We start from the raw sequence: 26949 nt of genomic DNA, 5'->3' as shown, positions 1-26949 counted from the left end.
TTTAATCTTGTCCCTGCAAGCCTTACTAATCAATGAAAATAGAATTAAGGGTTAGAGAATACAAAATGAGTGTGAAGATACAGGAGATCTAAAATCTACACAACTGGTATCTCTTAAGAAGGAAACAAAAATAATGGAATCGAAAATATATTTAGGGTACAATTTGAGAAGACTTTCTAGAAACAGAAGAATTTAACCTATAGATCACATACATACCAAGATCTCCAGAAAACCACAAAAGATATAAAAATGTCCATATCAGAAGTTCCCAAACTTATTTGGCACTATTAAGGATAAAACCAGTGGGAACCCCCTTTCCATAAGATCTTGCTTTAATCGAAGGAAGCAGCACTCAACTGTGCCAGAAGCCACTACTAATGTTGATCCCTTTCCTCCACATCACACACAGAGGCAGGGGTATCACCACTTGCACAACACTGATTCACATATAAAGGTGATAGCAAGGATATGGAAATGATGCAGGTAATACTGGCCCCCACCCCAAATTCTGGGAATAAAAACTAATAAAAAAGTACTGACTGCCCCTGAAGGAGCCCAAAGGCATAAAAACACACATCCCTTTGAGATGCACATACTGAGCTGTTTGAGGAACTAAGGCATCACCTAGAGAAAGGTGAACCCTCTGAGAAAGGAAGAAGCTACAGGACTATCTAAAGGTCATGGTGAGGGGGGTGGGGCTGAGCAATAGTACAGTGGGTAGGGCTCTTGCCTTGCATGCAGCTGACCAGGGTTTGATTTCCCATCATCCCATAGGGTCCCCTGAGGACTGCCACGAGTGATCCTGAAGAGCTGGGTGTGGAACCCCAACAAGATTAGAATAATAATATGAAAGAACCTTCTAGAAGCCGAAACTTTCCCTTTGACAACACCCAGGTTAATTTTAATGTATGCAGAGAAATCCAGGCCAGGACATTTTGGAGGAATTGAATATAATCTCCCGAAAGTCACATTCTCTGCTTTTTTCTATTCTGGGGAAGTCCATGTTCTCTCTTGAGCATTTATCTTTCTCTAATCTCTCTCTCTCTGCCTTTCCCCTCAACTTCTTTCAAAGACTATTTTGCTACCTCCTGGGATTCTTTTCTGACAGGGAAGGTAACAATGCCAAAATGTCTACCTGAGGTTAAGAATCTTTCCTTTTCCTGAAAACAGCAATTTCTAGCTCTGGGGACCATATGGGATGCTGGGACTCGAACTCGGGTCAGCCGTGTGCAAGGTAAACACCCTACCTGCTGTATTATCGATCCAGCCCCATTGCCCTCCACTTGAACCAAGTTACTACAACAGGAAAACACACAGGAAAACAAACCTGGGAGCTATCTAAGAAAATAAGTATGAGTGGAGAGAATGACATTCTTAGCATGAGAATAACAACTCAATCTTGTTTTATCGCTCAATCCTAACAGTAACAAAATCATCATCCATTCACAAAGATTAGTTCCTCTGCATGAGTTATGAGACCCAGCACAGACAGAGGAGATTAGGGATATATACAGCCCTAAGCAAGAGAACGGAAAGTATGAAATCTCCCAAGGGTGGGCTGGGATGCTTAATAACTGGCATGTAGACCCTACTGGGTTTCCACACCGGAAGAGAAATCATCCTCTCCCAATTGATTGTCAGCATTCTTGGAACATCATTAAGAAATGCTGACCGACCCATCTTTGTTAAAAGGGTACAAAAGGAGGAGGCCTTTCTTCTCTTTAGGAAACCCTTCCCATAATCTGGGTACTTCTCTGAATTTGACTATTTGCTTTCAAATTCCTTGCTTTCAATCTTGAATATCTGAGGACAAGAACCCAAGGGTCAGTGACGCTACAATAGCACCATATACCATATGACCTGCTAAATTAAACTAAAATCTTCTCTCCCCAATATCTAAAGAAACAGGAAAATTATTTTTTCATTATTTTTTTAGGGGGCCACACCTGGCTGAGTTCATGGCTTACTCCTGACAATGTACTTAGGCTCACTCCTGGTGAAGTTCTGGGGGACCAAATGTGGTACTAGGAATTGAAACTGGATGGGCCACCTGTAAAGCAAGCTCCCTCATTGCTATACTATGGCTCTGCATAGTGGTTAATGACCATGAAACAAAACAAGAGAAACTGAAATGATTCTGGCTACTTGGTTATGGTCTAAAAATGCCTGCAGAACTCTGACTTGGGTAATCATCTAAGAAAGCTACCTTGTAGAAGTCAAGGTTTTCGGCCCTCTGTCAGAATGAAACAAATCGAGGAATTTGGGCATACAGGCATATGGGCAACAATTTAACTTTGTCAGCATGAAACCTCCTTTAAGGAAGTACATCTTAGTGCTGCAATAGAAGACTGTGATTTCTCCTTAAGGGAAAAGGGAAGGCTGCTGAGGGCCTGGCTACCGGGGCTACATAGGACAGCACCAAAGACATTCATTTCTCATTGGCAAAATTGAGCATAAAGATGAGTGCACCACGACTGGGGTGAGAAAGCAGACTGGCAGAGCAACATGCAAGATTTTAATACAGTATTAAAGTGTATTAAAAAACAAAAGCAAACAAAGAAAAACACCCAGGATTCCCACTGGTACTGAAGTCTAAAACTACTCAGGAAACAGCCCACAAATCTCACCTATGGACACTCAATTGACATACAGCCCGAGTACCAAACCAATAGTTTCACCCACACGGCTGTGGCTGCCTGTGTGAGTCCCCAAAGTAAGCTCTGGTTAGGAAAGAATAGGTAAAGAAAATAGTCTGAAGTCTATGAGGAACAAAAAGGTAAAATAACAGACTCAAGTTGTAGCACCACCTTGAGGAAAACAAAAGAGGTTATGTAAAATCAGGAAACATTCAAAATACAAAATTACACCACAAGAGGGAGCAAGAAAAATTCATTAAGTGTAGTCACACAGTTCTGAGAAAGTTTTATAATCTCCAACAAAGTTAATCCTGAAGACACTTAATAAAATTTACAAATGATTTACTTCAAAGGTGGGCAGGAAGCAAAATCTGCAAGTAACATAAAAAATATCAAGGAATTATACACCGCTGAAAATTCAGAATCACTTTCCAGTAATAAAATTGACACAGACCTAAACTTATAGATGTTTTTTTTTTTTTTTTGGTCTGCTCTTTTTTTTTTTTTTTTTTTTTTTTTTGCTTTTTGGGTCACACCTGGCGATGCACAGGGGTTACTCCTGGCTCTGCACTCAGGAATTACCCCTGGCCATGCTCAGGGGACCATATGGGATGCTGGGATTTGAACCCGGGTCAGCCACGTGCAAGGCAAACGCCCTACCCGCTGTGCTATCTCTCCAGCCCCAACTTATAGATGTTTTAAAAACAGCTGTTATAAGGAAAATCAGCGAAACAAAAGAAGAAAAATAAAGTTAGAAAATAATTCACAATCAAAAGAAGTTTAATAAAAATACAGAAATTTTAATAAAGGGAACAAAAGATATTCTGTGTTGAAGAAATCAATGATTTCATTACTAACAGAAAATACCAATAGTAATTTTGAAACCGTCTGATTTGAGGTGAAACCCAGCATCCAAATCAGTGGTTTCAGAAGAAAGGAGGGAGACAGAACAAACACTGAAAAACTGGCTGTAAAACATTCCAAACCTGGGGAGATTTGGACAACCACACTGATGAAAATAACACAGACCCATTAGTGCAATTACAAAAAGAAAAAACCTTTCTTAAAAACATATTGTAACACAAACTTAAAAATCAAAGAAAGGGGGTTGGAGAGATAGTACAGCAGATGAGGCCCCTGCTTTGCATGCCTCACTGAGGTTTGATTCCTGGCACCTGATATGGTGCCTAGCACGGAGTGATCCCTAAGAACAGAGACAGGATTAAGACTGAGCATTGCTGGGGCTGGAGCAATAGCACAGCGGGCAGGGCGTTTGCCTTGCACGCGGCAGACCCGGGTTCGATTCCCAGCATCCCATATGGTCCCCCGAGCCCCGCCAGGAGTAATTCCTGAGTGCATGAGCCAGGAGTAACCCCTGTGCATCGCCGGGTGTGACCCAAAAAACAAAAAACAAAAAACAAAAAAAAAAAGACTGAGCATTGCTGGCTGTGACCCCAAAACTATAACCGACAAACCAAATAAAGCAACAAAACAAAACAACAACAACAAAAAATCAAAGACAAGGGCCAGAGAGATAGTATGGTAGTGGTGGACCTGCCTTTTCAAGTATTTCACCAGGGTTTGATCCCTGGCTCAACATATGGTCTCTTGAGTATGGCTAGGAGTGAGCCCTTAGCACAGAGACAGGAGTAAGCCTTGAGCGTCACTGTTTACAGTTCCTCCCCCAAATAAACAAACAATAAAAAATGACTAAGAATTCTAACCTCATCAGGAGGAAAGGGTTGTCACCTGCCAAAGAATCTGATCTGAAGGTTATCTGGCTTCTCACAGAAGAATTATTAGGTCGAGGAAAAGTGGGATGATATATTAAAAGTGCTGAGAGAAAAAAAGCTGGCAATTAAAATGCTCTATCTTGTAACATTACACTAAAGAAATAAAAACCTACTCAGAAAAACAAAGTTGAGGTTACTCATCAATACTAGTCCTACCTTATAAGTAATACAGAAAGGAATTCTTCAATGAAACGAAATGACCCCAACTTACCATAAAAATACACAATCCTCTCATAAAAATAAACATAGTTAAACCCTAAAATTCTCAGTGTGAGAATGGTGTGTTAGCCACTTAATATAAAGATCAAAGGAGAAGGGCTGTAGAAATAGTATAGAACTAAGGCACTTGTTTCCATGAGGCTGATCCGGGTTCAATCCCTGATACCATGTATGGTTCTTGGTGTGGCCCAATAACCAGAAATAAACAAATTTAAAAAAGGCTAAGAGACAAGATATACAAATAGTAGTTATACCGACTATAATTAGTTCGTAACTATCTTATGAAATAAAAATTATGACATTAAAAACATCAATTTCACTTCTCACACAAAAGCACTAGTTTGAAAAGACATTTGTACTTCAAAGTTCATGGCAGCATTATTCACAATAGTAAGGTTTCTGGAGTTCTGGAGTCAATCCAAGAGTTCAAAAGCTGAAGAATGGATAAAGCAACTGTGGTACATATATACATAGGATACTACTTAGCTGTAAGAAAAAAATGAAAATCATGCAATTTGCTGCTACACAGATGGAACTGAAGGGTGTCTTGCTGAAAGAAGTCAGCCAGAAGAGGAGGGACATATACAGAATATGTGAGATGTAAAGAAAAATAGTGTGGTAACAGTATATGATTAAAGACAACAGAACCTGAGAACTGATTTTATGAAACTGAACTTACTGAGAGGGAGAGAGTGGTTGGAAGGGGACCCTCAGACAATGGTAGAGGGAAGTGGAAATACATGAAAATAAAATTACACCTTATTACCATAAAAATAAATTTACTAAGAAACATGGCATGACAAAGGAAGTACAGCCAGAAAGAAGGAAGATGACATTAGTAAAATCCTATATGACAATAAGTAACCAAGGTAAACATACTAAATTCTCCAGTAAAAAGAATAGTCAAAAGCTAGAAGCTATACATTTAACAATGTAATGTTTAGAACTCTTAAAGAGAGGAAGCAGCTTTATCAATACTAATTTAGAATAATTTCCAAACAATAAAACCAGATTATCAAAATATGTATTTCTGCAATATGATTGTAGTATCTCTTGAGGACTTTAATGGTGATTGCTTTTGAGAATAACTCAGGTGATTGGGGCACAAGTGGGAGGCAGGGTTATTTAACAATGCCATTCAGTTTCTTTTCAAAAATTTCCATGTATTATTACTTTAAATGGCAGAGAGTCTCTTGCCCGTAAGCCTGGCTATCTTCCCCGGGGGCCTCCTGGGGGGGATGGGCTCCAGCTTCCCTCCCTGACCCGAGCAGAGCTCATGGCAGCGGAAGACCACCGGAACCTACCCACAGCCATGCTTAAGGCCCTCTCCACACATTTGGGCAAGCCTCACACATGAAGGTACCGGCAGAAGAACCCATCAACGGCCAACACCCAGAGACTTAAAAGCAAGCTCCCAGAAGCGATATCTTATAACCTACTTCTCCCTCTGGGAAAAACTAGCAAGTTTCTGAGAGTTTCCTGCCCACATGGCCTTGCAAGCTTCCCATGGTGTATTCATATGTTAAATCCAGTAACAAGCTGAATCTCATTCCCCTGACCCTGAAAGAGCCTCCAGTGTAGCATCCTTGGGAGGGCAGAGAGAGAGACTTCTAAGATCTCAGGGAAATGACAAATTGAGAGGTTACTGAGCCCGCACGAGAAATCGACGATTAATGGGATTTCGTGATCGTGTTCGTGATGCCAAAAACACTGACAAATATTTATACAAACTTACCTTATTATTGCAAACATTGAATTGAAGTTTTTACATTCTCGACAATGAAGTGCAATTTTAATAAAATGCTTAATAATCTTCATTCGTTTGAGTTGATTTGATTCAGTTAAAACCTCTGAGGCAACCCAGAAAGTTTCTTGGTTTACAATGTCCTCAAACTCTTTCAAGTGGGTATTTCCTGTTTTGGAATCTAACTTAAAAAGGTCATCAATATATTCAGTAGGCTCAATATTTCGGAACAAATCAAAGTCTCTCATAGACAGCTGAGTGGCCACCTCAATGGTACTGAGTTGCAACATGGATAGCTGGCTTTCCTTAACTAATTCTTGTGCATCTTCATCCGAACATAAGGTTTCTGTTTCCATGTTATTTTTTAAATAATACCTAAAAAAAAAGAAGAGTGTTCTGTATCAGTGATTTCAAATTTTTAAGTGCTTTCTAGTTCTGCTGGTTTTTAAAAAATTTTTTTTGGTTTGGAGTGGGGGGGTATGGGTGGGGCACTCACCCTGCTGTGTTCAGGGATCACTCCTGGCAGGGCTTGGGAACCTGATGGGGTGCTGAGGATTGACCAGGTTTAGCTGTGTGCAAGTCAAGAGTCCTACTTGATCCACTATCTCTCTAACCTCAAATTCTGTTATTGTTGTCCAAAAACCCCCATTCTACTATTAATAACTTTTTACTAAAATGTACATAAGTTTTTTACTTTTTTTTTTTACAAAAAAGTAAAAACCTAATCTCAAAATTAATTAGTCTCAAGATTTTAAAGATGTCATTTGATATTTCCTTACTCATTTAATTTTGGACCTCCCAAGTACAGTTTAGGGGCCACTAGGGATATAATCAGCAGTGCTGAGAGTGGGGCATATGGTGGCAGAGACTGAACTTGGAATCTAATTCATGCCAGGCATATATTCCAGTTCTTTATTTCCCTGGCCCCATGTTTATAACTTTTACTTTTTTGGCTATATAAGTGAGGGGGAAAGAAACTCTACTTTTTGGGTCACCTCTGGTGCTATTGAGGGATTACTAAATTCGAAGAAAAGAATAAAACCTGTAAGACTAGAGACTGAACACAATGGCCACTCAACACCTTTATTGCAAACCACAACACCTAATCAGAGAGAGAGAACAAAAGGGAATACCCTGCCATAGTGGCAGGGTGGGGTGGGGGGAGACGGGACTGGGGAGGGGGGGAGGGATGTTGGGTTTACTGGTGGTGGAGAATGGGCACTGGTGAAGGGATGGGTTATCGAACTTTGTATGGGGGAAACATGAGCACAAAGATGTATGGATCTGTAACTGTACCCTCACGATGACTCTCTAATTAAAAATAAACTAATAAAAAAAAAAGAATAAAACCTGTAAGTGGGACGGGGAAGAAACTCTTCCACTAATGACTTCTTCTCTACTAAATATAAACCTTCATTCATATCAAGAGGCTGGAGAGACAGCACAGTGAGTTAAGTGCTTGCATTGTGTGCAGCTGACCCAAGTTCAATTCCTGGCACCACAAAGGTCCCTTATTATCACTAGGAGTGATCCCTGAGCCCAGAGTTTGGCATAAGTCCTGGGTACAACTAGGTGTGACTCACAGCCCCTCTCCCAATAAAATATAAACCTTTATTCAAACAAATAGGATTAGTAATCATAAAGCAGAGATTTTCTTTTATCATTAATTCTATGGCACTTAAAATATCAGAGCCTGGGCCTAGAGAGATAGTACTTTGAGTAAGGCACTTGGCCTTATACAAGACAGACCTGGGTTCTAACCCTCGTATCCCATATGGTCCCCAAGCCTGCCAGGAGTGATCCCTGAGCAGCTATTGGTGTGCCCTCCCCTCCAAAAGAGAGCTTAACTATTCACAATAGGAAATATCTTGCACAGAACTGATGCTAGGAAAGAAGTAACAATGCTTCATATTTAGCTTTCACTTCATTCTTTTCTAATATACAAGTTCATCTAAGCATAAATTTATTATTATTTCTTTTTACTGTTAGAGAATTATTTTTCTTTTCATTGTTCAAAGGTCTAAGACAGTAGCACAAATAGTGATGATTCAATATATTCTGGATAATAAAATCAATCTGAATAATTCCAGATTATAATTATTCATTATATTCTGAATAATGAAATTATCTGGGTAATAATATTTATAGCACATATTGTTCATTGACTAATTTAATTCTATTAACATTTCTATGATAGGTTATATTATCATCATACCCATTTTATTACAGAGGAAAGAAATTAAGGTTCAAGAGAAACTAAATAACATGCCCTAAGTCATACAAGCAGAATTATAATTTGAATGTTGCAGTATATTTGTGTAGTTAAGTCTGGGCCAGAGAGATAATACAGTGGGTAAGGAGACAAGTAGGTAGGTGCTTGCCTTGAATGTGGCTGAGCTGTATTCAATCAGAGAATACAGCGACTAAATACAGTCTCTTGAGCATTGCCAGGAGTGATCCTTGAGTACAGTTAGGTATACTCTGACCCTCCCTGTAAAGAGTAGTTAAATCTAGTTAAGTCCCTTAAGGCCTATATCTAACCAGCTAAATAGTTAGTTAACACTGCCTCTGAAATAATCTAGTTGACACAGTTGAATTTCAGGCAATTTTTAAAAATGTCAAGCTTTCCTGTATAATTGTAAAAAATATTTACAAAATATTTAAAGAAAATTATGATTTTTTGTTTAATGTACATAAGATCATGTACATATGGGGGCATATTTAGTAGTATTTACTTAAATACATGTATCACTTAGTTTCCTCCTCTGTGAAATAAAGGAATTGGACTCTATCATACATTCTAAGACTTTAGCAAGCTGTTCTTATTTTCATTGGGTAAATAACCTTTAGCGTTTTAACATTCAAAGACTTCATGTACATAATGATGGAGACAAGAAAAGCTGGAAAGAGACACCCTACTCTTCTTACACTGAGAGCACTCAAGGGTTTTAAAACTTAAAATATCTGCTTTAACTAAGAATTCTCCAAAGCACAAGTAGAATTGAATATAGTCACTTACCTTCCATTAAGCTGAATTCTATCAGCTAATTTGGAGAACTGGTCTGGAAGTCTTCTCTGTTTAATGACACCCTCAGGAGTAACAGAAACTTCACAGAGAGAATATGTATCTGATGCACCAGTCAAACCAAATTCATGAACAGCCTGACAAACAACTTCTTTAGCAGTAGTGTCTTTACTGATGATAATGTAGCAACTTTGCTGATCTGCTTTGAAAACTCTTATAACTTGATCAGGAATATCTATGTAAATACAAAAACATGTCTTTGTTATTTACAAGAAAGTAAATGTTTTTTAATTACTCCCAGCAGTGCTCAGGGCTTGCTCCTGGATCTACATTCAGGGAACACTTCTGGTGAGCTCAGGAATCATATGGGGCACCAAGTATTGAACCCGGCACTGCTGTGTGCAACACTTACTGACTGTATTACCTCTCTGGTCCTGATAAGAAAGTATTTATTTGTTCATTCTATGCCATATCCTGAAGTACTTGGGGGCAACTCCTGGTTCAGTGTTTGGGAGTTGCTTCCAAAGGTTCATGGAGATCATGTAGTACTACAGGTGAAACGCAGGGCTCTTGTGCAAAGAATGTACTTCAGTCAACTGAGTACTCTAATTCTTTGAGAAAGTAACATTTAAAAATATTCAGGAAGTTTGGAACATGCCAGTCCCTCTAAAACTGAAATGCCTATTTATTTCTACTTCAGAAGGCTAAAAGACATCTGTTCCATTTATTGACAAAGGTATCTTTCTTCACAGGTGAGAAAATACTAATATAAGTTTATAGAGTAAGTAGACTTAAGTTAGGGCTATAATATATAATACTTGGAAGTCTATTTAAAACATTATAAACATTTTAGTGTCATTACTTTTTGACACAGTAATTTTTAATGCTCACAGACTCCCAAGTTCATAGTTTATATTTTCTAATTATCCAAGACCTTAACAATAAACATTTAGGCTACATGTATTTTTTTAATTATAATTCCCTATCCCACTCAAGTTTATTTCCTAAGGGAGAAAAATAGGTTGAGACAGAGGGCATGAGTATTAAAAAAAAATAGTTAATCATTTTTATAAAGACCACACCCAGCAGAGCTGGCGGGGAGTGTCCACGGACATTTACAGTACAGCAATACAAGCCTTACAATTTTGGGTCCTAGAACCACACTGGGAAAAATGTGAAGGTTCTTATGTTCACACATGGTGGTGATGGGGGTATGGGAGCATACAGCGCTGAGAATGAACTTAAAGCTTTGCATGTACAAGGCATGTACACTACAATCTGAGCTAGCCCCCCAGTCCTGCACCTTTATAATTTGGGGAGGCTGGGGGGGGAAGGGCTTGGGCCACACCCAGAAGTGCTCAGGGCTTGCTTCTGGCAGCACTCGGACCAAATGTGGGGTCAGGAATCAAAAGTAGATCAACCACTTACAAGGTAAGCCCCTTCCATGTAGATTTTTTTAAATTTATTTTTTTGGTTTTTTGGGTCACACCCGGCGATGCACAGGGGTACTCCTGGCTCATGCACTCAGGAATTACTCCTGGCGGTGCTCAGGGACCATATGGGATGCTGGGAATCGAACCCAGGTCGGCCGCATGCAAGGCAAACGCCCTACCCGCTGTGCTATTGCTCCAGTCCCTCCATGTAGATTTTTAAGGTGTCAAACTGTTCTCAATATTTTATTACCACTGAAAGTAAAGAGCAATTTTAGTTATACTCATCACAATTTTATTAAATAAACTTTGGGTTTTTCTTTAATTTTGAAAGTCTATGATTTTCCTCTCCAAAATTTTGTCATTATTTTATATTTTATTTCTTTGGTTACTGATGAGATTCACTGCTCTAGTGAGTCGTAAGTATTCTTTATAATTCTGAACTACTGAATTATCCGCGATATCCACACTTAGTCTAAAGTGGCAAATGTTTTCCTAGTATTTATATTTTATTTACTCTAACACAGGAAAATTAAAAATTGGTAATTTAATCTTTAGTCTTTTACGGTCTGCTATTATAAATATCACAAGATAAATGATCATATGAGGTCCATATGTAAGTAACATTCCCTCCCCCCTATTCTTGCTTCCTTCTCTTGTAATACGGAAAGGGCTAAAACTTCCAGGACCATCTTCAATATGATAAGTGTAAATTTTAATATACGTATAAGAGAAAGACAAAATCAAATGCTATGGATAAATGTTGAATTTCCCTCATGATAGTAAACTGCTGCTGCAAAAACTTCTGTCTCTTAAATTGGAAAAATTATTGTGTATTTGTGTGTGACTGTGGACTGTAGTAGAGATAGAGAGATTTTGCTCATCAATCACAAAGTTACAAAGATACTTATGATTTAGTTTCAGGTGGGAGGGAAATTGGAGATATGGTATAGGGAAATGTACACTGGTGAAGGGATGGGTTTTGTAACACTGTATGACTATATGAAACTCAATTATGAACAACTTTGTAACCGTGTATGTCCCAGAGTCAATAAAAAAAGTTAAAAATAACTCAGATTTGCAATTTGAAGGTTACTTTATTTTATTTTATTATATATTTTTTTGCTTTTTTGGGTCACACCCAGCGATGCACAGGGGTCACTCCTGGCTCATGCACTCAGGAATTACTCCTGGCGGTGCTCGGGGGACCATATGGGATGCTGGGATTCGAACCCGGGTCGGCCGCGTGCAAGGCAAACGCCCTACCCGCTGTGCTATCACTCCGCCCCTGAAGGTTACTTTAAAAGAATGTAAGTTTATTAAATTCAAAAAAGTTTGCATTATTATAACACACAATATAGTCTATGCTAAAAACTTCAGATGTAGACCCCAAAAAATTCACTTTCAAAATCCTGTTAGTACTCTGAATATAAATTTTTAGGCTTCAACATTCCTAAGGTTAAAAAATTCCTCAAATCTTTTTATAAGCTGTAGGATAGCAGGTGCATGCTGATTCAACATAAGTATAAAAAGGATTAAAGAAATTGTAAGAATTATTCAAAGAAATGATTAAAAGGGTACATAACTGGCAACCTTGCAAGTGGACAGAAGTTATTTTCTTCTATTCATTTAACTATAAGCTTTAACATTTTTATATAGTAAGATAAATATAAGCAACAGAATATCGTAGACTCTTCAAGATACTTACAGTAAAAACCAACAGCTGTAGGCAGCAAAAACAAAGTAAAACCATAAAAAAAAGTCAGCAATGAATAACAAAACAAACAGTGCTGTAGATTTGTCCCTCTTTAATCGTGCAACATGAACAAATCTGGGATTCAAATTAATAAACATCAGTTGTTGCATGTACAGTACTATACATATGTGATATAGACAGCTAATCTGAATTTCAGTACTGTCAGCGTAATTCAAGGAGTTGAATTTGGATTTGGTAGTATTTAATTTTAAATACATAAAAGTAACGCAAGGGCTTTTTATAAAGTTATACATCTGAGGGCTAAAATGCAATTTATAAATTAAATACCTATCTTAAATGGTTTATTTATTTTTCTGGCAGGGACATAAGCTGTAGACTGCTGACCTTTGCAAACTGATTTTTATTTATTTATTTTTTGGGGTCACACCCGGGGATGCACAGGGGTTACTCCTGGCTCTGCATTCAGGAACTACCCCTGATGGTGCTCAGGGGACCATATAGGATGCTGGGAATCGAATCTGGGTTGGCAGTGTGCAAGGCAAATGCCCTACCCGCTGTGCTATTGCTCCAGCCCCATGCAAACTGATTTTAATAGGACACATTCAACATATTTTCAATGAGAATTATGTGATGAATCAATCTGAAATTAAGTTGAACTATATTTCTCTTTAAAGGTCTGCATTTCTGTACCAAGAGGTTTATACTTTCTAAAGTTTAACAATTTCAACCAATTCCCTCCTACCCTCTGCCTTTTTTTTGGTAGCTAGACTCCTAATTTACTTTACTTTCCCTTTTGCCTACAAAATATCCCTTTCTCCCTAAAAATAAGTCATTGTATATATCATGTCCCTAAGTGCCAACTTATAAAAGTATACACAATTAACTTGTGTAAAATGTATGACTAATGAAACACACAGTCAAAAATAAATTCTCATGTCACTCTAAAAATGTGCTAGAGCTTTCTAGAAATGGAGACAATGACTCTATTTAGCACAGAGGCTAGAACTTCTCAGATGAGGCAACTCTCAGATGGGCTCAGCTCTGAGGAAAAAAAACAAGTTCAAGTGATAGCCAGGGAAAACACAACACAGGTGAGGAAGAAAGAATTCTGAAGGCATGTGTAATACTCAGGAGAAAAGGACTACTAGACAGCAAGGCTAGTAAGGAGACGAATTTACAAACATGTGGTGAAAACTGAACACACCGTTCAGTTACTATCTTAAGACTCCAAACACATGTTGGCCTTGTTACGATGGGGCTGAGACACTGGAAACTACATTTCTTCTTTTCAACTGAGGCTCCCCTCTTGGATTCTGCCAGATAGACTATAAAATTAAGAAGAAACTTTCAATTTTGCTTTTCCTAGGGGGCTCTTTTCTTTAATCACTCCTGCAATGCTTCTGAACCTTCACAGTGGACATTTTTTTTAATGTATCAGAAGCTGAATTCAGTTTTCAGTTTTTTAGTTTTATGATTACCTTAGTGTTTATTTTTTTTCACACTCACAAGTAACATTCAACTTGGTATGTTCATAACACTGACAGGTCAACAACATCTAACTTTGTACCTTAGTAACAATTTCTTATATTAACTTCTCATCAAATATCTGGAGTAATTTCATTTCATAACTTAAACTTTATTAATACAGAAATCACTATAAATTTTTGTTTTGCTCTTTTTGGTTTTGGGGACTAATTTCTCAGTGCAAAGAAACTACTCCTGGCTCTGTGTCAATGGTCACTTGTGGCATTGCTTGGGGAACAAGGGATCAAACTACGTGTATGGCGAGTGCCTTAACTATTGTAGTATCTTTAGACCACTGAGATCACTATAAACTTATGAGAAAAAGTAACGACTCATTAACATTCTAGAATGAACACAGGTAGTCACTTTGAGAGTAGGATGTGTCACAAAATGATTACTAGAATTAGTAATATCTTTAGTTAGAAGCAACTGAAATAAAAGGGTAAGCATGATATAAGAATGAATTTCACTAAGTTATTATGTCATAGAAATTGTATTTAAATTGCTAAAAGATTAACTTTATAATGACATCTATATTTACTATTTTCTGTTAGTTTGGGACTATACACTGTGATGCTTAAGGAAATATATGTGTTGCTGAGGACCAAACTGGGTTCGCCACGTGCCAGGAAAGCTACCAGCTCCAAATTTGCTTTTGTTTCTTTTTTATGTTTTACTTTTTTGGCCACACCTGGCAAAGCAAGCACCCTAGCCACTATACTACTGCTCTGGTCCCCATCTCAAATTTATATATATTTCAAGTGAGATATATAAATAATCCTCCAAAGTTTTCTTACTTGAAATGAAATTTTTGGTTACATAGTTCAGTGACAACTTGATGTCATACAGTCAAAGTTTAAACAACAGTTAGTACTTTAAGAACAACACATTAACAAAATTAGTTCCCAGGTATTGAGGGGGTAAAAGCAATTTCGGAAAATTACTAATATATTCCTACATATCAGAGAGGAAGTTAAGTGAGGCTAAAGTAATTTGCCTTATTCTTTTACGTACCTTGGATAATATGCTTCTTCTTGAAGAAAAATGATTCCTATTTCCTTTTATATAATTTGGGTTACGAAAAATTAACAAAATATTGTTTTTGTTTTTGTCTTGAAGCCACACTGGGTGGTACTTGGGGCTTACTCAGGGCTTTTGTTTTTGTCTTGAGGCCATACCGGGTGGCACTTTGCTTGGGGATCACTCCTAGCTGGGCTGTGGGGACTATAGGCCACTACAAGAATCAAATCTGGTTATATCACATGCAAGGCAAGCATCCTATCCATCCTATCCACTCTCTCTGATCCCTATAAGCTCTTTATTATAGGCTTTTAATACTGGAGGAAGTATCACTCCAGCTGAGACAAAACTAAAATCTCTCTAGCTGTTTTCATTAAATCATAACCTAGAGAAGAGAATGGAAGGCTTCCAGCAAGTCTAATATTTATTGCACAAAATTTAGCAACTGGTACCAATATGAACATACAAAATCACAAACAAAAGTTACCTGTAGGATTGGAAAAATCCAACATGCTGGTTGTAGGTTGTAAGAGATCCGGGCTGCTGGATGAGAGTGTTCCAGGAATAGGCATTATGGCCAGACTGTGCCTACAGTGTCTTGTTCCCACAATACTATCATCTTGTGATTGGCTCAGGCCTCCATCACTTCAAAAAAGTTCACATATCACAAGTTAGGAGTAATTAAATAATAAACATTTCTGCTCCCTGTGCACTAAGGTATAATAAAATGTCCAGTTCAAATTTGGTGACTTTAAAACTTAAATTACTACAGTAATTAATATTTCTATTAATTTCTGTTGATTTTGGTAAAAACAAAACAACAAAAACCTGAACCTGATTGTTTAGGAGTCTTCTGAGATCTGCTATTCTAGTGGACCTATATAACTAACACAAAACCATACCATAGCAAAGTCCTTGTGCTCTCTCTGTGGTGCCAGAATCCAGAACCCCATGCCATCAAAGCAAACCCTCTACCATTTGAGCTTGCTCTGAGGCTCTCTCTTGGTTTGGGGGCCACACTGGAGGTGCTCAGGGCTTATTACTGCTTTGTACTCAGGCATCACTCCTGGCAGTGCTTGGGAAACCATATATAGCCCTGGACCATAAATAGCAGTTGGTCACAAGTACGACAGCCTAAATCCCTAGTCCTAATAGAATTCTATCTTAACAGAAAATCTAAACCTGGCTATAGGATGAAGTTTGGTTATAAGCCCAAATCAAGGGACTACCAAGTATTTGTACATATTTGTATTTATACAAATCCAGTGCAGCTAGTAAGGTGCCTGCCTAGCACAAGGCTAAGCAAGATTCAATCCCCAACACCAGATATGGCCCCTGAGTTCCACAAGGTGATCCCTGAGTGCAGAACCAAGAGTAGCCCTGAGCACTGCAGGCTGTCCCCCAAAAAATACCCCTTCACCCTCAAGACCCCAAGCAACCAAAAATCCACACACAAAAAAGAGTGATATGTAACAAATAGAAAGGGGAAAAGAAAATAAAAGAATATTTAAATTGAAACAAAAGAAAAATAATTCATAGTCTCTAAAGCCTTACACGGGCTTATCATTCCATGTGATTTCTCAAGTTCAATTATTCAGTTGTTTTTACATGAAAAAAATCAAAGCCAGAGTAGAAAAGCAAGTCATTTCACTTTAATGACCGTAAAATAATATCAGTGAAATGCCATATTAACATAATAAAATACTATTTTAAATATTTTAGAGGTGGGGCCAAAGAGGTAGTATAGCAGATTAAGTGTCTTTTTTTTCACATGTGGCTACCCTGGGTTTGCTCCCTGGAACCAGATATGGTCCCCTGAGCATTACCAAGAATGATCCCTGAGTAGAGCCAGGAGTAAGTCCTGAACACCACTGGGTATGGTCCCAAGACAGAAACAAAAAACAAAAACAAAACTAACCAAGCCCAAATAAAAACATTTAAAGCCATTACACAGGTAACTGAATCTATCTGAAAGAAGTAATAGAAACAAAGAATTGCGAGTTTTTCCTGTAAGTTTTAGATAACCCCAAAGTCCTATATAACATAGGATCAGCAAAACATTTGTAAACAGAGGACTGCAAGAAAAAACAAAAAGGTTTCACACGACAATCAAAATGTCATTTATTGTTAAGAATTAAAAGTATTTATATTAGTTTAACATCAATTTATGTTTAATACAACATTCTAACCAGTACTTACTACAAATACAAAAGTATCACAGAATACTTACCTCTTAAAAAAATGACTAATATGGGATACAACTAGAATACATTAGGAGTGGTAATTAGAATTTAGATAGATTAAGAAACTATGCAAAATGAGAGTGTACAGATTGTTAAACAGAAAACTAAAAGACTGTTGATAGCCAGACAAGGAAGAGAACAGGACAAAAGAGCAAAGGAATGGAGGGGGAGAAAAAAGCACAAAGACATAAAAGAACAATGGTACATGGTTCAAGAGAAAGGGATCACTTCGGGTGGGCTTGGGGTACATATGGGGTGCCGGGGATTGAACCCAAATCAGCCAAGTGAATGCACTGCCTTACCCACTGTACCATCTCTCCAGTCCCTGATATCCCTATCTTCAGCAAATTTTTCCTATGTTCTTCATAATATACTATTTGCCTATCATCTCTGCTTCATCTCTAGGTGCATACAAATAAGACCTGGGTTCAAGGTCTGGAATGATAGTACAGCGGGGAGAGCTCTTGCCTTATATACTGTCCAGCTGGGTTTTATCCCTGGCACTCCATATGGTTACCCAAGCCCCACCAGGAATGATCCTTGAGCACAGAACCATGAGTAAGCCCTGAACACTGTTGGATGTGGTTCCACCTCCCCAGCGCTCCCCCCTCCCCCCCAAAAAAGGGCTCAATTTTGAATACCACGAAACAAAAAGCAAAACTTATAAAAGACTACCACCACCAAACCTACTAAACTGGCTCCTGTCTGTGCATATAAAAGCATTCATTACTCAGTAAGGTACTACTAGCTTCCTCTTTTAGATAATCAGCTCTTATAAGGATATGAAAGTTGCCTGGGAGGTCAGAGACAGTATAGTGGGAAGGGTACTTGTCTTGCATGGCTGACTCAGATTCAATCTCCAATATTTCATACGGTCCACCAAGCCCAGCAGAGTGATCCCTGAGTACTACCACGGGTGGTCTTCCCCAACCCCCAGCCGAAATTAAAAAATTAAAAAAGTTGCTTGACTTAGCTTTCTCTAGACTTAAGTGTATCACAAATATCTGAAAAACAAAATGTTCCTCCTTTGGAGGTAGGGACTATGTTTTTCAGCTCCAAAATTATTACCTCAATCTGTTTAAGAAACAATAAGGAAAAAATATTTTCTTTTAAAATGCTGTTTTTCTTTCTTTGATTAATCTACTATCTTGATCTACTCAACAAAAACTGAGAACTTACTATGTGCTAAACACTATCTTATTAAAACTTTTATGATTTCTAAGTAGGTAAGTACAAAACATATACACATGTAATATATCCTAAATTTTTGTCATGACACTTCAATGGGTGGTTTTAATTAGTATTTTATTTAAAAAACAACAACAAAAAACAACTGGGCCAAGCCCAGTTGTGCTTAGGGCTCACTAGCAGCTCTGTGCTCAGAGATTACCCCTGGCAGGCTCAGGGGATCACATGAGGTGCAAGGCAAATGCCTCACCCACTGTACTATCTCTCTGGCATCAATATTTTACTGATCTTAATTTAAACTTTAAATCTTGAAGTTTTGGAAATATTTCATTTTGGAAGCTGAAATAGGATTTAAAATTCAGCTCTAGGATTAAGGTAGGAATATATTCTGTTATAAGAGAAAGATGATTTGAAAGAAAAAAATTATAGCTAGTATCAGTAGCACTGTCATCCCGTTGTTCATTGATTTGCTCGAGCAGGCACCAGTAGCATCTCCATTGTGAGACTTGTTACTGTTTTTGGCATATATGCCGTGGTAGCTTGCCAGGCTCTGCCATGCAGGCGGGATACTCTTGGTAGCTTGTGGGGATAGAGGAATAGAGGGATAGAGGAATCAAACATGGGCCGCGTGCAAGGCAAACGCCCTAACTCTGTGCTACCGCTCCAGTCCTCTCTCCTCCAAACAAAAAACAAACAAAAATAATCTAAGCTAAAGATGTGAAATCAACCTAGGTATTCAACAACAGATGAATGGATTATACAGATTTGGCACATATACACAATAGAATACTGTGCAGCTGCAAGGAGTAATGAAATCATGCAACTTGCAGCAACCTGGATGGAACCGGATGATGTATTGAATATGATAGAAAAAGAAGAAAGAACACAGAATGATCCCCCTTATCTATGGTACACTGAATAACTAGTTGGGGGGTGGGGGGACAGTGTCTAGACCAGCCTCGACCCCAGGATATATGGAGAAGGACAGAGAAGGAAAGAAAACTAGTATCAGTAAATGTGTTAATAATATAAAGCATCTAACTTTGTAGATCTAAGGACTGAAATTGGGTTAAAAATATTTTTTAAATTATATAATTGCCAATTATTTAATTGGCAATTTCTCCTAAAATTCAAAATAAGGCTAACAGAAATATATATATATATATATATATATATAAACCAATAGAGGTAATTTTATAAAATTGATAAATTTAGTATTTACTTTCTTATAAGTTGCTTATCTATTTTATTAAGTCAGATATACATAAAAATAAAAATTGAGTCAGTTTCTCTTCCCCTAAATGAAAACCTTAAATCCACAAAAAACTTTCTATGTGACTGAGATTGGCATTACCTAAATAGTTTTGGAGGCAAGATACTAAATCGTGTTTTATCCAAAATTTTTCTGATTTTGTTTCTTCCACCTGAAACAGTATTTGCTTTTACTTTCTTATTTCCTTTTTCCTGCGATGTTGGTTCAATATCTCCTGGTACATCCTGGATTGAATGGCGATTACTTTTTTTCTCAGCAATTTTGGGAATATGAAGAATACCAGTTTTCTCCTGTTCAGTTCTACTAAGTAACTCTTTGAACACTGTGAAAATAAACAAACATTTTTTCCTCATCAGAAAGACTAATAACAAAGTTTAATACTAGACATAGTCATATTCTATTATTTGGACTTTCATAACTTCATTAGGCATTATAAAACTGATACCCACCCTTTACAGATATATTCACTTCTGTTAAGTTTTTAGACATGATTATATTTCTGTGTTGCAAAACGTGATAAAAGTATGTCACTGGGAATAATGTACTAGGGATAATGGGCACGCTGTCAGCATGTCTGAAAAGTCCAGGGGCTCCTAATTAATATAACTGCTGATCGACTCAATTGTTATTTTCATTTTTGGGTCACACCTAGCAGTGCTCAGGACTTACTCATGGCTCTGCACTCAGGGATCAATCCTAGCAGGCTTGAGAAATCGCCTGTAGTGCTGGGGATCCATCCTGGGTCAATAACGTGCAAGACAAGCTCTCTATATTCACTCTATCATCACTCCGGCCTCTATTCAGAGTTTATAAAGACATTTAGGTTGTATTTGTTATTTCTTATCATTACAAATCATGATAAATGATAAACAAATACTATATGAAGTCAGGCTTGTTTGAGGTGTACTGTATAGGCCAGACAGCTGATGTTTAGGCCTTATTTTTTGTTTGGTTTTGGGCTACACCTGGTGACACTAAGGGTTTACTCAGCAACCTTACCTGCTATACCATCTCTCTGGCCCTGATGCTTGGGCCTCACAAAGTGGTACAGTGCTAGAGGTCACCAGGACTTGGGGAACCATTGGGTAACCGCATGCAAAGCACACACTCCAATCATTTAAGCTATATCCCTGATCCTAATCAGGCTCAGTTTTGTAAAATTTATCAATTACAAAAATAGAGGAGCCAGAGAGAGAGAATACAGTAAGACACTTGCTTTCCATGCAGCTGGCCTGTTTTTGATTCTCAGTACTACATATAGTTCCCCAGCTATGCAAGGAATGATCCCTGGTACAAAACCAGGAAAAGCTCCTAGCATAGGCAGCATGGCCCCAAAAGCAAAACTGGTGTCAGAGGTAGAACAGAATATATATGCTTTGAATGCAGAGGTCCTCATTCAATTACTGGAACCACATGTTCAGCCCTGGTGGCCCTGTCTTTGTCGGCTTTAATTAACACAAAGTGACCGACTACAGTTTGCTCTGAAATCTAAACAAATCTGTTTTTGGATTACAGTTTTCCTTTTTGTGGGTGTTCTAATTTGGAGTTTCATTCAGAGTAATCCAAGCTCAATTTTGCTTCATGGTAATGTAAGAGACTGTCAATTACTATGACTTTATTTTGCACCATTTCCAAACCAAAATGCTCGATTTTTCACAAATGCTTTATTAATATTCTTCTATTGACATAATCTGCAGTATTTTTCTTGGGGTGAATGTTAGCTGACTACAGTCTACATAGTGTAAAGAAGGGGGTGTTAGCTGTACAGGTACCCCTTTTATAATTATCATCTCAACTCTATCACATCCATCTAGGATTCTGCTGGACAATTGTTTCTCATCACTCAAAGAGTCTAAAGATCGGGCTTCCGCTCCATGTACAATCTTTTTATTTATTTTTAAATTAAATTAATTTATTTTATTTAATTGGAGCACAGTGAGATCCATAGTTACAATGCAGTATAATACAAATTAAATCTTGTTATAAAACTAACCAAGTTAGTCAGTAAGCAAAAGCTAAATGGATATCAAGACTTTAATTTGCAGACAATGACAAAGCAAAAATATCACAAACGAACACCCTACTGTCTTATTACATATATATAAGTACTTTTAATAAGATAAATCGTTCTGTGATCATCGAAACCTATCTGTTAAATTCTTCACCTGAGAAAAAGCCATCGTTTGTACGTTGTCCATGTTTTTATTTTTCTTTCAGTATACAGCAATAAAAAATAATATGATGGCTGCGACGTCCCTAGCATGACTGAAAATGCGAGCTGTAGTAGTGTTGCTCAAGACAGAGAGACAGACAGACAGACAGACAGACAGACAGACAGACAGACAGACACACACACACACACACACACACACACAGAGCCCCCATTTTGGCCATTCTTAATTCTAACTCCTGCCTTTGAGCTCAGAGATCACTCCTAACAGTGCTTGGTGGACCATATGGGGTGATCAAACCTGGGCCAGGTGTAAGCAAGACAAATACTTTACCCAATGTACTCTTTCTGTGGCCTCCTACAGAGTAAAATTTAATACCAGTTAGCAATCATATGTTTCAGGCACAGAAAGCTTAAAGGCATTCAATTTTTTAACAATTCTATATGAAAAATAGCTAGACAAACTAAAACTGGGAGAAGTATATAATTCAGGAAATAATGTAGGAAAAAGAATAAGCTCCCCAATTCCCCAAATTTCTCGATACAAGTTCAAACTTCCCAAAAGCCCAATGCTGTGAAGATTTACTCTATGATGAACTAATATATACATGATGTAATTCAAAGGGACTCAATTAAAAAGAATACCGAATGTTTCATTTCTCATTATGACAAAATCAGCAAATGAGGTAAAGTGTGAAAACAAACAAAACTTAAAAACCCAAACTTCCCTTTCCATAGGCATGGCTTTTAAATTCAACTCTGACTTCTCTAAGTCAACCTAAATGACCTAGAAAAATATTTTTTTCCTCACTACTTCAGAACATTACATTGATTTTTTTTTTTTTTTTTGCTTTTTGGGTCACACCCGGTGATGCACGTAAGTTACTCCTAGCTCATGCACTCAGGAATTACTTCTGGCGGTGCTCAGGGGACCATATGGGATGCTGGGAATCAAACCCAGGTCGGCCGCATGCAAGGCAAACGCCCAACCCGCTGTGCTATCACTCCAGCCCCTACATTGATAGTTTTCAACTGATTTTCTTTTCTTTACTGCTACTGTTCTCAGAATTTCAGAGCAAATCTTATAGCATTAAATATAACTAAATTATAGTATCTCTCAAAAAACTTTAAAAGAAAAATGAAAAAATGAAAGCCAAACAGCAGAGGGTCGGGGATATAGCTTAGTGGTGCCATGCAATGCCTAAGCCTGAGGTCCTGGCTGGGTTTAATCCCTGGCACCACAAAAACAAAACCAGTAAGAGCAACAGAACCCACACTATCTCCACATTCTTCACATCTCTCCCTCCAGCTCCTAGAAACAACAAGAACAAACACCCTAGTAGATTTAATTAAAAGTACAAGCCTTTTCGGTTGCTTCAACCATAAACATAAAACATACTACAAACATAGTGTCAACATTTTTACATAGAGAATATGCAGCTATCAAAAAAACTGTAATTCAGTGACTTTCATTTTCTTTCCCAAAAAAGCTCATATGGCATTCAATTATCATTATTTTAAAATGCCAGCTTAAATAGAAGATTGATTTGCATAATGGTAGGGTGAGGGAGTGGAAACCTAATTATGACTTCCAAGCTTCATTCCAACCTTAAGACTGTCATAACCCTCTGCACAGCTTGCCTTCTGTAAGAGTAGCTACAGTAGTATATTTAAAATTTACTAAGATAAAAAATTAATTATTAGATACAAATAATGAAAAATACATAATGATCATACAATGTTCAATGAGCTTAGAAACGTTCACATTTTACTCTCTTCCTCTACACTGTAATGGCTTTTTTCCTTTTCAATTACAATAACAAATACAACTGAGATTATTCTTACTCACCAAAAATGTTGGTCTTTACGGTAAGTGCAAGATGGGTATTATTTCTCAAAATTTCAAGGGCCTTTGCAAATGTAATATTCTCAAAGTTCTGTCCATTCACTTCCATTATCTTATGAAAAGAATTTGAAAAACAGAAATTAAGATGAACTGTATCAGTTAATTCTGTAATTTTAATAGTGGGAAAAATACTTGAATAAAATATATTTGCAGGTGAACAACTATAATTTCTGAGAAGTTAGGATTTCTATGGGTAAATGGGCTTCCACTTTAAAACATGCAAAAGGAACACAATATTCATTTATATACTTTTAAATTCCTTTTTATTAAAAATAAGACCACTTCTAGAATTGCCAGTGGGAGGGGGAAAAGCAGCATGTGGTGCTGGCGATCAGCCTCACATACTAGGCATGTTTCCTACTACTTGACTTAGGTCTCATACGTTCATTTTTTCTGGTATACTTGAAGTTGCTAGTTGATAGTCTATGCTTGTTTGAAATAGTATCAGATAAAAAAGTAGCATTTTATTATTACTTATAGTAAGAATTAATTAGTGGTTGGTCATTTACTCACTTGATCACCACGTTTCAGTCCTGCATCAGCAGCTTTGCTACTAGGTTCTACTCCTTCCACAAAAATACCAAATCCTTTCTCACTTCCTCCATTAAGGCTAAAATGCAGAGGAGACTCCCGGGAAGCCTTTTGCAGTACAACTTGTCTCCACTTAGCCTTTGCAGCACAGGCAATATTCAATAGCCGAAGATGACCATTCATTTTCTATATAGACAAAAAAGAAACAATGTATATAAATACAATTTTCTAGCTTTTAAAAAGACATCTAAAATTAGAATGATACAGTAGGAAATAAAGATGATAGAGTTGGTTTGTGTTTAAAAAAAAAATGAAATTAGAATGACCTGTATCTGAAATAGAATAAAGAATACATAAGCCTGGGTAATTTTAAAGAAGGAAATTTTGCTATCCCAGATCATTTAAAAAGTAAGATTTTGTTAGATGACCTTTAAAACTTCTCATTCCATATGGTCCCCAAGCTCTACCAGGAGTAACCCTTGAATATCACTGGGTATGGACCCCAAACAGAAACAAATAAGATAAAAAAATTCTTATTAACAGATTAGAAAACGGAATTGAACCCGGGTTGGCCGCATGCAAGGCAAACACCCTACCTGCTGTACTATTGCTCCAGCCCCCAAAGACATATATTTTCTGAACCAATTAATTCTTATTAACAGATTGAGAATTGAACCCGGGTTGGCCGCATGCAAGTCAAACATACATATTAGTACTAGGGGTTAGACATAGTAAAGTGGGTAGGGTGATTGCCTGGCATGTTGCCAACTCAGATTCGATCCCTGGCACCCCATACAGTCCCCTGAGCCCTCTTAGTGAGTGATCTCTGAGCACAGAGACATGCATAAGACCTGAGCACAGCTGAAAGTTATCTTCAAATACCTCCCTCCCCAACACACACCCCAAACAAAGATTTCAGGCCACAAAGAACCTATATATGTATGTATATATGTATATATACATACATACATATATATATTTTGCTTTTTGGTTCATACTTAGAGATGCTCAGGGGTTACTTGGCAGTGCTCAGGGGACCACATCGGATGCCGCGAATTGAACCTGGGCCGGCTGATGCAAAGTCAATGCCCTACCCTTCTGTACTATCACTCTGGTCCTGATAATCAGTATTTTTAAAGCTTTACTTAAAACCTTAAAAGGACCAGAATCATCTTTCCAAATGCTTATATTCAAAGATATGTCCAAATATCCACTTTACATTTCTATATTAAAGATCTTCCTTACACTCTCTATTTTAACTTCCAGGTTCCATATCAGCTTAATATTGAACAATTCTCAAAAATCATAGCAGATGTAAAACTAAATTCTATATAATAAGATGAAATTATTTTCATGGCAGGGACAACAAAGACCTTTTTTTTTGCTTTTTGGGTCACACCTGGCAACGCACATGATTACTCCTGGCTTTGTACTCAGGAATTACTCCTGGTGGTTCTCAGGGAAACATTTGGGATGTTGGGAATTGAACCTGGGTTGGCCGCATGCAAGGCAAACACCCTATCCGCTGTACTATTGCTCCAGCCTCCAAAGGCATATCTTTTCTGAACCTATGTAACATCTTAAGGTAAAAAACAGAATTCAATACATATTTGATAAATGATTATTTAAAAAAATATCTCCACATGACTGCAAGGTAGTTTCCATGTTCCATTAACATCTTAAGTATCCACATAGATCATCCCTGTTTAGAAGCTCAAATACAGTAACTAATCTATGAACCTCTTAATCAGGTCTATTCTCCTTGCATAGAAGAAGAGGGGAAAGAAAAAAATTTACTTCTTTGATTCAGGGTTAAGAAGATATTGTTACTTATTTCTCCCTGCCTCCATGCCAAGGAACCCTCTAAGTTGCTAAGCTATGGTCAGTCACAGTCCCTTGTAGCATGTTGTTAATTAGATTTCAGTGTTTTCAGCAAAGCATTGAAAGAGTCTGTAGGGATTAGTAACATTAATCAAAATCTGAAAGGGCACTAATATCTCTGTAAATATTGTAGGATTATATATATGTATATATAAAATTCTTCTTAAACTGTTATAGGTGAGTTCTTCAGATACAATAGGAAAGGCAAATAGTTTCTTCTAAACTGCTGGGTGCTGGGCTGAGAAGTCAAGGGTGTTGTCTACATTTAGCAGAAGTGTTATGACTGAACAATGATCCATCATGAGTAACTAGACTGGTATCTGGTATCTGAAAAGCTAAATTATGCTCCTAGAATTAACTTCCAAATGAAGCAAAGTTCTTGAGGACTAGTTACTTGAATCAATGTAAGTTCAGTTTTTCCAACTTTTTAGTTAGGATCAATATAATAGGTAATGGCAGTTTTTTCCTCCTAGGATAAAGATTATATGGAGAAAGAAAATCTCCTATGCACTTCACAAAAGGACTGGAGCGATAGCACAGTGGGTAGGGCATTTGCCTTGCTAGAATCAAACTCGATCCGGGTTTGATTCCTCCATCCCTCTCGGAGAGGCCGGCAAGCTACCAAGAGTATCCCATCTGCACAGCAGAG

General features: G+C 37.6%; 1 protein-coding gene across 9 annotated transcripts in view; it reads right to left on the bottom strand.

Annotated features, from left to right (window-relative positions):
• Nucleotides 1–26949, bottom strand: part of RAPGEF6 (Rap guanine nucleotide exchange factor 6) — a 187462-nt gene that overhangs the window by 38028 nt on the left and 122485 nt on the right. For 5 of the 9 annotated variants that reach the window (XM_004609835.2, XM_004609839.2, XM_004609837.2 and 2 more), the window contains 6 exons: nucleotides 24402–24605; nucleotides 23832–23940; nucleotides 19894–20134; nucleotides 15596–15753; nucleotides 9412–9652; nucleotides 6384–6767 (listed from right to left, as the gene is read on the bottom strand). In XM_004609835.2, coding sequence (XP_004609892.2) covers nucleotides 6384–6767; nucleotides 9412–9652; nucleotides 15596–15753; nucleotides 19894–20134; nucleotides 23832–23940; nucleotides 24402–24605 — 1337 coding nt within the window. Of the gene's footprint in view, nucleotides 1–6383; nucleotides 6768–9411; nucleotides 9653–12555; nucleotides 12571–15595; nucleotides 15754–19893; nucleotides 20135–23831; nucleotides 23941–24401; nucleotides 24606–26949 lie in introns of all 9 variants that reach the window. The other 4 variants (XM_055143032.1, XM_004609838.2, XM_004609836.2 and 1 more) reach the window with 1 other exon arrangement.

The sequence above is a fragment of the Sorex araneus genome, chromosome 6 (genome assembly GCF_027595985.1).
Source record: "Sorex araneus isolate mSorAra2 chromosome 6, mSorAra2.pri, whole genome shotgun sequence".
Lineage (NCBI taxonomy): Eukaryota > Metazoa > Chordata > Mammalia > Eulipotyphla > Soricidae > Sorex > Sorex araneus.
This window is presented reverse-complemented; position numbering and strand designations above follow the sequence as displayed.